The 13,359-nt window shown below is 36.1% G+C and overlaps 1 protein-coding gene across 5 annotated transcripts in view; it reads right to left on the reverse strand.

The window, feature by feature from the left end:
* CDH18 (cadherin 18) overlaps positions 1-13,359 on the reverse strand; it is a 1,032,515-nt gene that overhangs the window by 78,390 nt on the left and 940,766 nt on the right. For all 5 annotated transcript variants that reach the window (XM_067730423.1, XM_067730424.1, XM_067730422.1 and 2 more), the window contains one exon: positions 6,787-6,923. In XM_067730423.1, the coding sequence (XP_067586524.1) occupies positions 6,787-6,923 (137 nt within the window). The remainder of the gene's footprint in view (positions 1-6,786; positions 6,924-13,359) is intronic.

Below are 13,359 nucleotides of genomic sequence, written 5' to 3' on the forward strand. Positions count from 1 at the left end.
AAAGTACTGGAATGGTAGCCAAGGAAGTAGAACATTCCAAGAGGAGACAGGATGATTAATACAGTCAAACAACACAAATAAATCAGGGGAGATAAGAAATGAAAAGTACTCATTGGTTTAGCTATTGGGAAGTGATGAACACATTGGCAGTTTCTGCAAATCACTTAGAATGAAACTATACATTATCCTGAGCTGAGACATTAACATGGAAATTGAGGGAGATGAGAGCTAGTCACTTGAAAAATATATTAAGAACTACTTATTGAGTGCCTACTAGTGCTATTATTTTACTTAGGAGTCATATAAAAGGAAAAGTAAGTGATGACATATAAGTTTGAAAGAATATTTATTATCCTATAAAAAAATAATACCCCCAAATTTTACAGATATTTTAGGATTATGGTAGGTAGAATTCTAAAGGTGCCAGCACATGATTTCTGTCCCTTGGTTATTCAACTAAACACTAATCTGGATACTGTTGTGACGGAATTTTGCAGGTGTAATTAAAGTCCCAAGTCAGGTGACCTTAAAACACAAAGATTATTTGGGTGGGCCTGACCCAGTTGGGTGAAAACCACTGAAAGCAGAGACTTTCTCCAGATGGTAGCAGAAGAGAAAATTAAATAGATTCAAGCATAAGAAGGATTTGACACACTGTTGCTTGTTTGAAGAAGGTAAAGGAATGCAGGCAGCTTCTAAGAGGAGGGAACTGCCTCAGCTAACAACCAGAAAAAGAATGGAGCCCTCACACCTACATCCTCAAGAAAGTGGATTCTGCCAACAAGGAAAATGAGTGTGAAATCAGATTCTTCCCTGGAGCCTTCAGATAAGAGCCCAGCCCAGCTGACACATGATTTCAGTCTTTCCAGATTTAAAGCAGAGAACTCAGTTGAACACTCCTGGACTTCTGACCTAAAGAAATCATATGATTATTTGCTACACATTAATAGAAAAGTAATAGAAGTTACCAAATAGCTCCATTATAGATTACATTGTTACATGTAACATAAATGTTCCACAGGTATTTTTTGAGAAAGTACCCTTCCACCAGAACTGTGATATGTGATAATAAGACATCACTTTTTATTTCCCTGACCAGACACATATTGACTTTATCTGATTATTAGTGTATTCTTTAAAATTGTGAAAATAATCTTATGTCTCAGAATGATTTTTTAAAGTAATAGAATAAACCTTAATCAGTTAAAATACCTGACCAGTACTTGGGTTCAATGGGCAACAGCTGCCACAGAGGGTCATATTAGAATAAGCACAGATCTAGGAACCAAAATATTTAGATTCATATTTTGTGTGAGTCTCACTTTCCTTTCTCTTATAAAATGAGAAAATATGTGTCTTCTCTATTTCACAAAAAATTTTGTTAAGATGACATGGCTGTAAAACACACCATACAAGTGCAAATAGCTGCTAGTTATGTTTAGCTGCAGTAGTAAAAGATATCACAGACCAGACCCACGTTTCCTGCATGACTGGGCAGTTGAATAATCACTTTGACCTAGAACCACAGGATGAAAAAAGGCAGAGCCAAACATCATGTAATTAACAGCTGCATTGCATCTGAGCCCCACCTGAATGCTCAAAGGATGCCCACTTCAGTTGTGACACCCTCAGCTTTCACACTGGTCCTCTAGCAGGAGGCCTGTTCACCTGAAGGAAAGACCAATATTTTGTTTTTGTTTTCTTTTGCACAGAGGTGCTTTGCTCTTATTTTCTCTTAAATCCTGGTGCATTGCTTCATCTGCCCAGAGAAGGAACATTTCTCTTCTCTTAACCCCTAGGTAGGCTAAACAAGTATTTTAAAACCTTAACTTCTAATTTTAATTCCGTAGAACAACAGTCTCCTCAAAACTGTTACATTAAGGTTTTAGAAAATCCCATTTCTGCTCTTGAAAGACAATGTCAATAGAATGAGAAGATAAGACACATACTGGGAGAAAATATTTGCAAAAGACACATCTAATAAATTAGTTACACAAAACATGCAAAGGAGTCAAAATTAAACATTAAGAAAACAAATAACCTGATTAAAAAATGGGCCAAAGAGCTTAATAGATACTTCACCAAAGAAAACATACACATGGCAAATAAGTATATGAAAACATGTTTCACATATATGTCATCAGGAAAGTGCAAATTAAAGCAAGATACTACTACATATCTATGAGTGGCCCAAATCCAGGGAAGACTGACAATACCAAATGCTCGTTAGGATGTGGAACAATGGGAACTCTTATTCATTCATATCTGGTGGCTATGCAAACTGGCACAGCTGTTTCAAAAGACGTTTTGTCAATTTCTTATAAAACTAAACATACTCTTACCATATGATCCAAGGAGTGCACATTTTGTATTTACCAAAGGAGCTGAAAATTTCTGGCCATACAAAAACCTACACATGGATGTTTATAGCAGCTTTATTTCATCATTGCCAAAACTTGGAAACAACCAAGATGAATTCACCTTCAGACGATGAATGGATAAACTCTGGTACATGCTGACAATGGAATATTATTGAGTACAAAAAAAATGAGCTATCAAGACATAAAAAGACATGGAGGAAACTTCAATCCATATTACTAAGTGAAAGAAGCCAACCTGAAAGGCTACATACTGTATGATTTCAACTACATGACATTCTGGAAAAGGTAAAACTATGGAGTCAATAAAAAGATCAGTGGTTGCCAGGGGTAGGGATGGGGAGACATGAACAGGTACAGCACAGAAGATTTTTAATGCATTCAAATTACTCTGTATGATATTATATTGATGGGTTTATGCCGTTATACATTTATCCAAAGCCATAGAATAAGGAGTTAACCCTAAATTAAACTATAAACATTGGTTGGTTATGATGTGTCAATGTAGGTTCATCAATTGTAACAAATGTATCACTCTGGTGGGGGAATGTTGATAGCAGAGAAAGCTAAGCATGTGCAGGTGCAGAGAATATATGGGAAGTCTCTGTCCATTCCTCTCAAGTTTGCTATGAGCCTAAAACTGCACTAAATAAAATAAAGCCTTTAAAAAGATCCTGTAGAAAAAGTATCCAAAATAGAAAATACTTTGATGACATGGCTTATGTTAAAGTAAATGCTTACAAACAATTGTACGCGGAAGGGCACCCAACTCTATTTTATAGGCACTTAGGCTAAGCAATCAGTAAGTGAATGTGAGCTTTTCCAGACACAGTCTCCCAATATGGCTATAAAATCTTAACTAGTGCTCGTTCTTTCTACATACCTGTTTATGATTAGGATTAAATTATATTTTAGTAGTGCTCATTGAGGAGTCTCTAAGGCTTCTTTATTACCATCTATAAAATTCAGGATGTTACTCTTTACTGTACTGTTTTACTTAGTAGATGTGTATTAACTCATTTCCCATATGAAATACTAGCAGATAGTAAAAAAAAAAAAAAGGAAAGAAAAGAAAAAGAACACAGTAAGTACATATTTAAGACGTTACTTTAGTAAAAATGAACATTTCCTTTAGTAATGATTGCAAATAATATAATTTTCATGATATACTTGAACTCATGTATATTTATAAATTAGCTTCTACTTGATACAAATATTATTTGGGCTGAGGTGAGATTTAGAAGTGATCTAAAGTATGGCTTCTGATCAAAATACCTCTGGAGTTGAACTTGATGTTATTTTAAAATAAGTCCCTATTCTTTCTGACAAGCAAATATCATTCTCCCCAGGGATTCTTCCCTTCCTTCTTCTGTACATGGAACCTGTTCTCAAGAAGAACTACACAATATTTTTGGAAACTTTTCAATGTCTCCATCACATCTACTTCAGTATATCAATCCATTTATTCTTTTATTTTAAAACTAATTTTAAACGAGCCTTTATCATTTGACAGCTATTTTATTGTACTTGGGTGAATAAGAACATGCAAATCTAGACCTAGTCTGATTATTTTGAAAATGAAAATTAACAAGAATTATAACAAATGAACCCACTCATGTATTCTTTATAACACTCATTTAAAAGTAATTTTTCAGCACAGTATTTCCCTTTGAAAATGCTTATTTTCAAAGGGAAATACTGTGCTGAAAAAATATCTAAATGGAAACCACTTGAATTGATTTTTCAGATGAGAAACATGAAAAATTCAGGTGGAATAGAAAAGACTGGAGTAGGGCTTCCCTGGTGGCCCAGTGGTTGAGAATCTGCCTGCCAATGCAGGGGACACGGGTTTGAGCCCTGGTCTGGGAAGACCCCACATGCTGTGGAGCAACTGGGCCCATGAGCCACAGCTACTGAGCCTGCGTATCTGGAGCCTGTGCTCTGCAACAAGAGAGGCCGTGATAGTGAGAAGCCCGCACACCGCGATGAAGAGTGGCCCCCGCTTGTCACAATTAGAGAAAGCCCTCGCACAGAAACGAAGACCCAACACAGCCATAAATTAATTAATTAATTAATTTTTTAAAAATAGCAGATACCAAGAAATGGGATGAGGGAGATTTAAAAAAAAAAAAAAAGACTGGAGTAGTTTAATTACTGATTTGTGATAAAGGACATTATAAAAGAGCATAAACCACAATGAGCTATCAGCCCACACCCACTAGAATGGTTATGGTCAGTACGTAATAATAAAAACTGGTAATAATATAGAGTAATAGGAACCCCCATATTGTGTTGTTGTGAATGTAAAATTTAGCCACTTTGGAAAACAGTCTGGCCGTTCATCAAAATTTTAAATATAATTTCTTTATGACCCCGCAATCCCACTCCTAGGTATATATCCCAAAGAAATGAAAACTCATCCACACAGAAACATTCATATTAATGCTCTTAAGAGCATTCTTCAAATTAGGCAAAAAGTGGAAGCAACCCAAACATCTATCAAGTGATGAATGTATAAATAAACTGTGGTATAACCATATAATGGAATATTTTTTAGCAATAAGAAAGAAGGAAATACTGATACATGCTACAATGTAAATGAACTTTGAAAATATCATGCTAAGTGAAATAAGCCAGTCACAAAGGACCATGTGTTATTGATTATTTTATATGAAATACCAATACAAGGCAAATCTATCACTATAGACTGAATGTTTATGTCTCCCCAAAATTCAGAGTGGACCACTCATGAGTGAGATTAGTACCCTTATAAAAGAGACTCCAGAGAGATTCCTTGCCCTTGCTACCATGTGAGTACACCACTAGGAGACAGCCATCTATGAACCAGGAAGTGGGTTCTCACCAGACCCCAAATCTGTTGGCCCCTAATCTCAGATTTCCAGACTCCAGAACTGTGAGAAAAAAATGTTTGCTGTTTAAAGCACTCAGTTTATGATATTTCGTTATAGCAGCCTAAACAGACTAAGACATCTATAGAAACAAAAACTAGATTAGTCGCTTCTTGGGTTGAGGCATGGGGAAGGGGGAGTAGAGAGTGATGACTAAGGGGGACAGGATTTCTTTCTTTCTTTCTTTCTTTTTTTTTTTTTTTGCGGTACGCAGACCTTTCACTGTTGTGGCCTTTCGCGTTGCGGAGCACAGGCTCCGGACACGCAGGCCCAGCGGCCATGGCTCACGGGCTCAGCCGCTCCACGGCATGTGGGGTCTTCCCGGACCGGAGCACGAACCTGCGTCCCCTGCATTGGCAGGCAGACTCTCAACCACTGCACCACCAGGGAAGCCCAGGGATTTCCTTTTGAAGTAATGAACATATTCTAAAATCAATTGTGGTGACTGATGCACAGCTCTGAATTTACTAAAACTCATTAAACTATACACCTTAAAAAGATGAATGGTATGGTATGTAAACTATTTCTAAATGAAGTTTTAATATTTTTAAAATTTCTTATACCTTCTGAGGGCAAAAGAAAGAGAGAGCATAATTTTATTTTACATAACTTTATTTTCTAACATGAAGTTTTCCTAAATTTTAACATTTATAGTTCACTCATGAGTATGTTGGAATCTTTTAAAATGTATATGTAAGCTGGGTATACTATACTAAATTTTATTATAGTATATATAATACTAAACTTGGGGCAATTTGTACCTTTCACTTATTTCTCAACATTTAAAGAAAGACTTCATTTTCTTGACAGTAGTCCATTTTCTTAAAGCTTTATTCTAATTTCATTTGAAGACATTTATATACATCTTTTTGAACTCAGAGATAATTGTTGACATTTATGCTTTTTAAAAAAATCTTAGGTGTTTAGCACAATGCAATGCTCTGGATGAGGATGGAACAATGGCCTTCCTCAGTTGTATACCATGTGCGTCTCTTGAAAAGAACTTAGACCTGCCTGTTGAAATTCCAAGAGCTACTCTTTTGCTATAAAATTTCTAAGTGTTAATTGAAGCTTGAGGAAGGGTGTTATATTGATAAAATTATTCAAGTAAAATGTTAGATTTTTGTTTCTTCTCTTTATATTCCTAAACTGCTCCACCGTATATGAAGTATTCTTCTACTTAAGTAAGACATAAGCACATGACAAAGCAAGTCTCATAATTAAGAAGAGAATTAAATATTTTGACTCAGTGATGCAGGCTAAGTGTTCTGTGATGCCAATTTTTCACCACTATGTGGGGATTAAAGTAAAGAAAAAGGTGTACACTTTATTCACTGCATCTGACAATGAGTAACTGTATCTACTACATTCTGTGCACTCTGCTAGATCATGGCATAAAAAATAGAAATCATGATAGCCCTGCTCCAGAGAAAGTCTCAGCATAAATCTTCATGTATAAGTGACATCTTTCCTATGGTACATAATGTAAAGAAATTTACCATTTTCTGAAGCAGCAACTGTGATGTTGTACCATGGAGTTTCTTCTCTATCAAGAACCTTGGTAGTCTTAATGGTCCCAGTGTTGGCATCAATGTTGAAAAACTTGTCATCTTCAGCATTGTAGTCGATGAAGTATCTAGAGAAAAAAAAATTGGATACTCTTTTACTTGATGCTATAATGAAGAAAAGAAAACTGAACCAAGGGAGGTATTAAATCTACTATACTCAAATATTGAAATATGTATTTTTACTTCCCATATTTGGCCCTTAAGATTTGTCCACCTGTTTTATATTTGCATAGAAATGATATCAATTATTTTTCTGTCAGTCCTTAATTAAGGTTTAATTCAATTACTAATTCAAAAAGTTAAAAATCAAAACACTAAACTCCACGAATAAAATAGTAGGTAGTAGATAGTAAAAACACTGTAATTAATAAGGGAAGGATTGAAAAAAACTGCCTCTGTGAAGACCATAGTACATTAAGAAAAAATTAAACCTTTAATGAAACTTCTCATTGCTATATGTACAATGTTTTTAGGATAATAGATGTCAAAGATTAATTTATCTTGGAATTTCATCATAGCTGAGCTTTGAAGATAAATACAAAATGAAAAACAAAACATTTTAATTAATGACCATTGTGTCTCCATCACCTAGCAACTTGTTTTGTCAAAGAATGAGAAAATAAACAGGAAGTAGGTTGCATCCTCAGCCACAAATCTTCTTCCCTCACTAGTTCATGTAATTTTGTAGGGCTCTCTTCTATTAGGTTTGGCCTCCAGCTTACTTTGGCAATAGAATGAGTTGAAAGTGATGGTGTTCTGTTCCACATTTGGGTCTAGATTTCATGAGACTTTAAATGTTTCCTCTTATTCTCTGCCACTACCATAAGAAGCACATTCCAGGGTTAGACCACTGGTTCCCAGAAGAAAGATGAGCCCTCAAGTCAGAGTTGTCAGCTTCCCATCCTAGAGTAGAGCTACCTAGTAAATGAGCAAATGTAGGAATGAATGTCCTGGAGATTAGCAGACTTGGCAAAGAGAGGCCAGCCTAGTTCAGCTGTTCCTCAGCTAACTCACAGACACATACACCATGGTTATACATGCCTTTTTCCTATACCCTGAGTTTTGGGGTTTTACATTATTCAGCAGTAGTTAATTAACATAAATGTGAATAAATAATATAGTCAACAATCATCATATGTTCTAGGAATGTTCTAAACTATTCCTAAAACAATTTAATGAGTTTTTTTTTTTTCTCCTCAAACCTCTAATACTTCTTCCCTCATCATTAATCTTAGCCTAAGTGACATTTCATCTACACCTGAAGAAAAAAAGATGAACTATTATGTGAAAAGTGCAAGGGGCAGAATATTTGAATAGAGGGAACTAAAGTGTAAAGATCCAAATTAAAGAAAAAGTTTGACTTGGTTTAAAAACAGATAGGTGTTTCAGTGTAGCTGGCAGAATGAATGAAGTGGATGGCTAGGGCATAGGACAAGCAAGTCCTATAGCACATGGTAAAGAGCTTTATTTTTTTTTATAAAATCGATGGGAAAACATTTTTAACAAAGGAAATAATGGATCTATTTACATTCTGGAAAAATGACAGTGGCTGCTTTGAATCTTGGATTATAGAATGTTAAAAACAATTCAGAAAAGAAATGATGTCATCATGGACAAAAGTGGAAAAATTAGAAGAAAATGAAGTGTATAAAATAGTGCTATATATTGACTACAACCTATAAAGCTTTTTGTTGTAGTGGCATTGGTAAAAAGAAGAAATTACAAATGACTCAATTTTTGTGTTGTATCTGTATATTTGATCTAGCATATAATTAATAAGCCCATTCATGGAGCTGGATAAAAAGTTAGGGGAAAGATTCCCTTTGGGAGAAAAAAGAGTTTGGGAGAAATCAATGATTTTGACATGTTATATCTTAGATGTCAATTAAATAAACATATGGAATAAAAAGAAGAAAATTAGAAATGGGTGTGGAGTTCAAGTGTACTTTCTGAACAGGAAATATAAATTTGAGGTAGATCAGCCTAAATGTAAAATAATGGGAACAATCTCATCTGGGAGAGAATTGTAAGAGAAAAGGAAGGGAAAGATTGAGCAGTACAACATCCAATCTTTTAAGTCTAAAGCAGTCCAGCATCTGAATAGGAGAAGGTACCAGCAAAAGGAGAGGAACAGCCCAGGGGAGAAGGAAAACTGGGAGGGAGAGGAGGCATAGAAGTCAAGAAGGAGTGTTCTAAGTGGACAGCTGAGGTAAAATTTATTAAGTTTAGTGGGGTTAGTAAAGGCTGAATTGGATTTGACAGGATGGACATCATTGGTTAATTTGAAAAGAGTAGTTTCAATAAAATATGAAAGGATGGAAGTTTTACTGTAGTGGATTCTAAAGTATATTGAATGTGAATATAGGAAACCCATGAGTCCTGAGACTTTATCGCATAATAGTACCTGAAGTAAAGATGAGAAAAATGGTGCCTTATGTCATCAGAGAAGTGGGTTCAACAAATTAAATTTTTTCTGATATGGGAAATATTAGTCACTGTCTTTGTTGAAGAATATAATAATTTTGAAAGAGGGAGGAAAAAAAGGGGACTCCCTGGCAATCCAGTGGTTAAGATTCCACACTTCCAATGCGGGGGTGGGGGTTCAATCCCTGGTCAGGGAACTGAGATCCCACATGCCATGTGGTGAAGCCAAAAAAAAAAAAGGGGGGGAGGGAATATCTATAAAGAGAAAATTCATGAGAAGGTGAACAGACTATGTTCCAGAGCACAAATATAAGGATTTCTACTGAAAGTAACAGAGACACTTCTTCCATTTCAACATGAGGAAAATCTCAGAAGACAGGTGATTGTGGTGATGGAAATATTACAAACTTCATCATACTTTCTAGAAGAGAGTATAAGCATAACTGAAATACAACCTGTGTCTTGCATAGGCATAAGGTGCTAACAGGGTACCTAGAACATATCACTCAGGTATAAACCTCATAACAACCTGTGGACACACATGCTCAAACATAGCAGAAGATATTAATAGCACAACAGAGATCCAAGTTATAGAGCAACCCAAGAAATCTAGGAGCTCATTTAATGAAAACAACACCTGACAAAAACAGAAGACATCACTTAAAACTGTGTGACCAAAACAAGGAATTGGCTATTTTGTGTACCGGTTGTTCTAATAATAATTATATGTTAATTAAAGAAAATTCAACATGCAAAATCAATTTAAATGAGAAAAGATAGGGGTACAAAGCAAATCTGATTCAAAGAGACACGTGGTCCAGACACTACAGAATAGAGGTAAAGAGGTATGCCATTGGGCTTTCCCAAAGCATTAGGCCATGGTGCACTGAAACTGGTTTACTTTTTTTTTTTCTTTTTTAACATCTTTATTGGAGTATAATTGCTTTACAATGGTGTGTTAGTTTCTGCTTTATAACAAAGTGAATCAGTTATACATATACATATGTTCTCATGTCTCTTCCCTCTTGCATCTCCCTCCCTCCCACCCTCCCTATCCCACCCTCTAGGTGGTCACAAAGCACCGAGCTGATCTCCCTGTGCTATTCGGCTGCTTCCCACTAGCTATCTGTTTTAAGTTTGGTAGTGTATATATGTCCATGCCACTCTCTCACTTTGTCACAGCTTACCCTTCCCCCTCCCCATATCCTCAAGTCCATTCTCTAGTAGGTCTGTGTCTTTATTCCTGTCTTACCCCTAGCTTCTTCATTACCCTTTTTTGTTTTTTTTCTTAAATTCCATATATATGTGTTAGCATACGGTATTTGTTTTTCTCGTTCTGACTTACTTCACTCTGTATGACAGACTCTAGGTCCATCCACCTCACTACAAATGACTGTTTCATTTCTTTTTATGGCTGAGTAATATACCACTGTATATATGTGCCACATCTTCTTTATCCATTCATCTGATGATGGACACTTAGGTTGCTTCCATCTCCTGGTTATTGTAAATAGAGCTGCAATGAACATTTTGGTACGTGACTCTTTTTGAATTATGGTTTTCTCAGGGTATATGCTCAGTAGTGGGATTGGTGGGTCGTATGGTAGTTCTATTTGTAGATTTTTAAGGAACTTCCATACTGTTCTCCATAGTGGCTGTACCAATTCACATTCCCATGAGCAGTGCAAGAGTATTCTCTTTTCTCCACACCCTCTCCAGCATTTATTGTTTCTAGATTTTTTGATCATGGCGATTCTGACTGTTGTAAGATGATATCTCATTGTAGTTTTGATTTACATTACTATAATGATTAATGATGTTGAGCATTCTTATTGTTATAAGTATTGTTATAAGAATTGTTATTGTCTTATTGACAATAACAATGTCAAAACATTGTTATTGAGCTGCACGAGCTGCTTGTAAATTTTGGAGATTACCCCTTTGACAGTTGCTTCATTTGCAAATATTTTCTCCCATTCTGAGGGTTGTCTTTTGGTCTTTTTCATGGTTTCCTTTGCTGTGCAAAAGCTTTTAAGCTTCATTAGGTCCTATTTGTTTATTTTTGTTTTTATTTCCATTTCTCTAGGAGGTGGGTCAAAAAGGATCTTGCTGTGATTCATGTCATAGAGTGTTCTGCCTATGTTTTCCTCCAACAGTTTGATAGTTTCTGGCCTTATATTTAGGTCTTTAATCCATTTTGAGCTTATTTTTTGTATGGTGTTAGGGAGGGTTCTAATCTCATACTTTTACATGTACCTGTTCAGTTTTCCCAGCACCACTTATTGAAGAGGCTGTCTTTTCTCCACTGTATATTCTTGCCTCCTTTATCATCAAAGATAAGGTGACCATATGTGCGTGGGTTTATCTCTGGGCTTTCTATCCTGTTCCATTGATCTATATTTCTGTTTTTGTGCCAGTACCATACTGTCTTGATTACTGTAGCTTTGTAGTATAGTCTGAAGTCAGGGAGCCTGCTTCCTCCAGCTCCGTTTTTCATTCTCAAGATAGCTTTGGCTACTCGGGGTCTTTTGTGCTTCCATACAAATTGTGAAATTTTTTGTTCTAGTTCTGTGAAAAATGCCAGTGGTAGTTTGATAGGGATTGCATTGAATCTGTAGATTGCTTTGGGTAGTAGAGTCCTTTTCACAATGTTGATTCTTCCAATCCAAGAACATGGTATATCTCTCCATCTATTTGTATCATCTTTCATTTCTTTCAACAGTGTCTTATAATTTTCTGCATACAGGTCTTTTGTCTCCTTAGGTAGGTTTATTCCTAGATATTTTATTCTTTACGTTGCAGTGGTAAATGGGAGTGTTTTCTATTTTTTTTGCAGTACACGGGCCTATCACTGTTGTGGACTCTCCCGTTGTGGAGCACAGCCTCCAGACGTGCAGGCTCAGTGGCCATGGCTCACGGGCCCAGCCACTACACAGCATGAGGGATCTTCCTGGACCAGGCTATGAACCTGTGTCCCCTGCATCGGCAGGCAGACTCTCAACCACTGTACCACCAGGGAAGCCCAATGGGAGTGTTTTCTTAATTTCACTTTCAGATTTTGCATCATTAGTGTATAGGTATGCCAGAGATTTCTGTGCATTAATTTTGTATCCTGCTACTTTACCAAATTCATTGATTAGCTCTAGTAGTTTTCTGGTAGCATCTTTAGGATTCTCTGTGTATAGTACCATATCGAATTAGAAATAAAAAAGAAGTAACAACTGACACTGCAGAAATACAAACGATCATGAGAGATTACTACAAGCAACTCTATGCCAATGAAATGGACAACCTGGAAGAAATGGACAAATTCTTAGAAATGCACAACCTGCTGAGACTGAACCAGGAAGAAATAGAAAATATGAACAGACCAATCACAAGAACTGAAATTGAAACGATTATTAAAAATCTTCCGAGAAACAAAAGCCCAGGACCAGATGGCTTCACAGGCGAATTCTATCAAACATTTAGAGAAGAGCTAACACCTATCCTTCTCAAACTCTTCCAAAATATAGCAGAGAGAGGAACACTCCCAAACTCATTCTACGAGGCCATCATCACCCTGATGCCAAAACCAGACAAAGATGTCACAAAGAAAGAAAACTACAGGCCAATATCACTGATGAACATAGATGCAAAAATCCTCAACAAAATACTAGCAAACAGAATCCAACAGCACATTAAATGGATCATACACCATGATCAAGTGGGGTTTATTCCAGGAATGCAAGGATTCTTCAATATATGCAAATCAATCAACGTGATACACCATATTAACAAATTGAAGGAGAAAAAACATATGATCATCTCAATAGATGCAGAGAAAGCTTCCGACAAAATTCAACACCCATTTATGATAAAAACCCTGCAGAAAGTAGGCATAAAGGGAACTTTCCTCAACATAATAAAGGCCATATATGACAAACCCATAGCCAACATCGTTCTCAATGGTGAAAAACTGAAAGAATTTCCACTGAGATCAGGAACAAGAGAAGGTTGCCCACTTTCACCACTATTATTCAACATAGTTTTGGAAGTTTTAGCCACAACAATCAGAGAAGAAAAAGAAATAAAAGGAAT

This window comes from Pseudorca crassidens, chromosome 3 (assembly GCF_039906515.1).
Source record: "Pseudorca crassidens isolate mPseCra1 chromosome 3, mPseCra1.hap1, whole genome shotgun sequence".
Classification (NCBI taxonomy): domain Eukaryota; kingdom Metazoa; phylum Chordata; class Mammalia; order Artiodactyla; family Delphinidae; genus Pseudorca; species Pseudorca crassidens.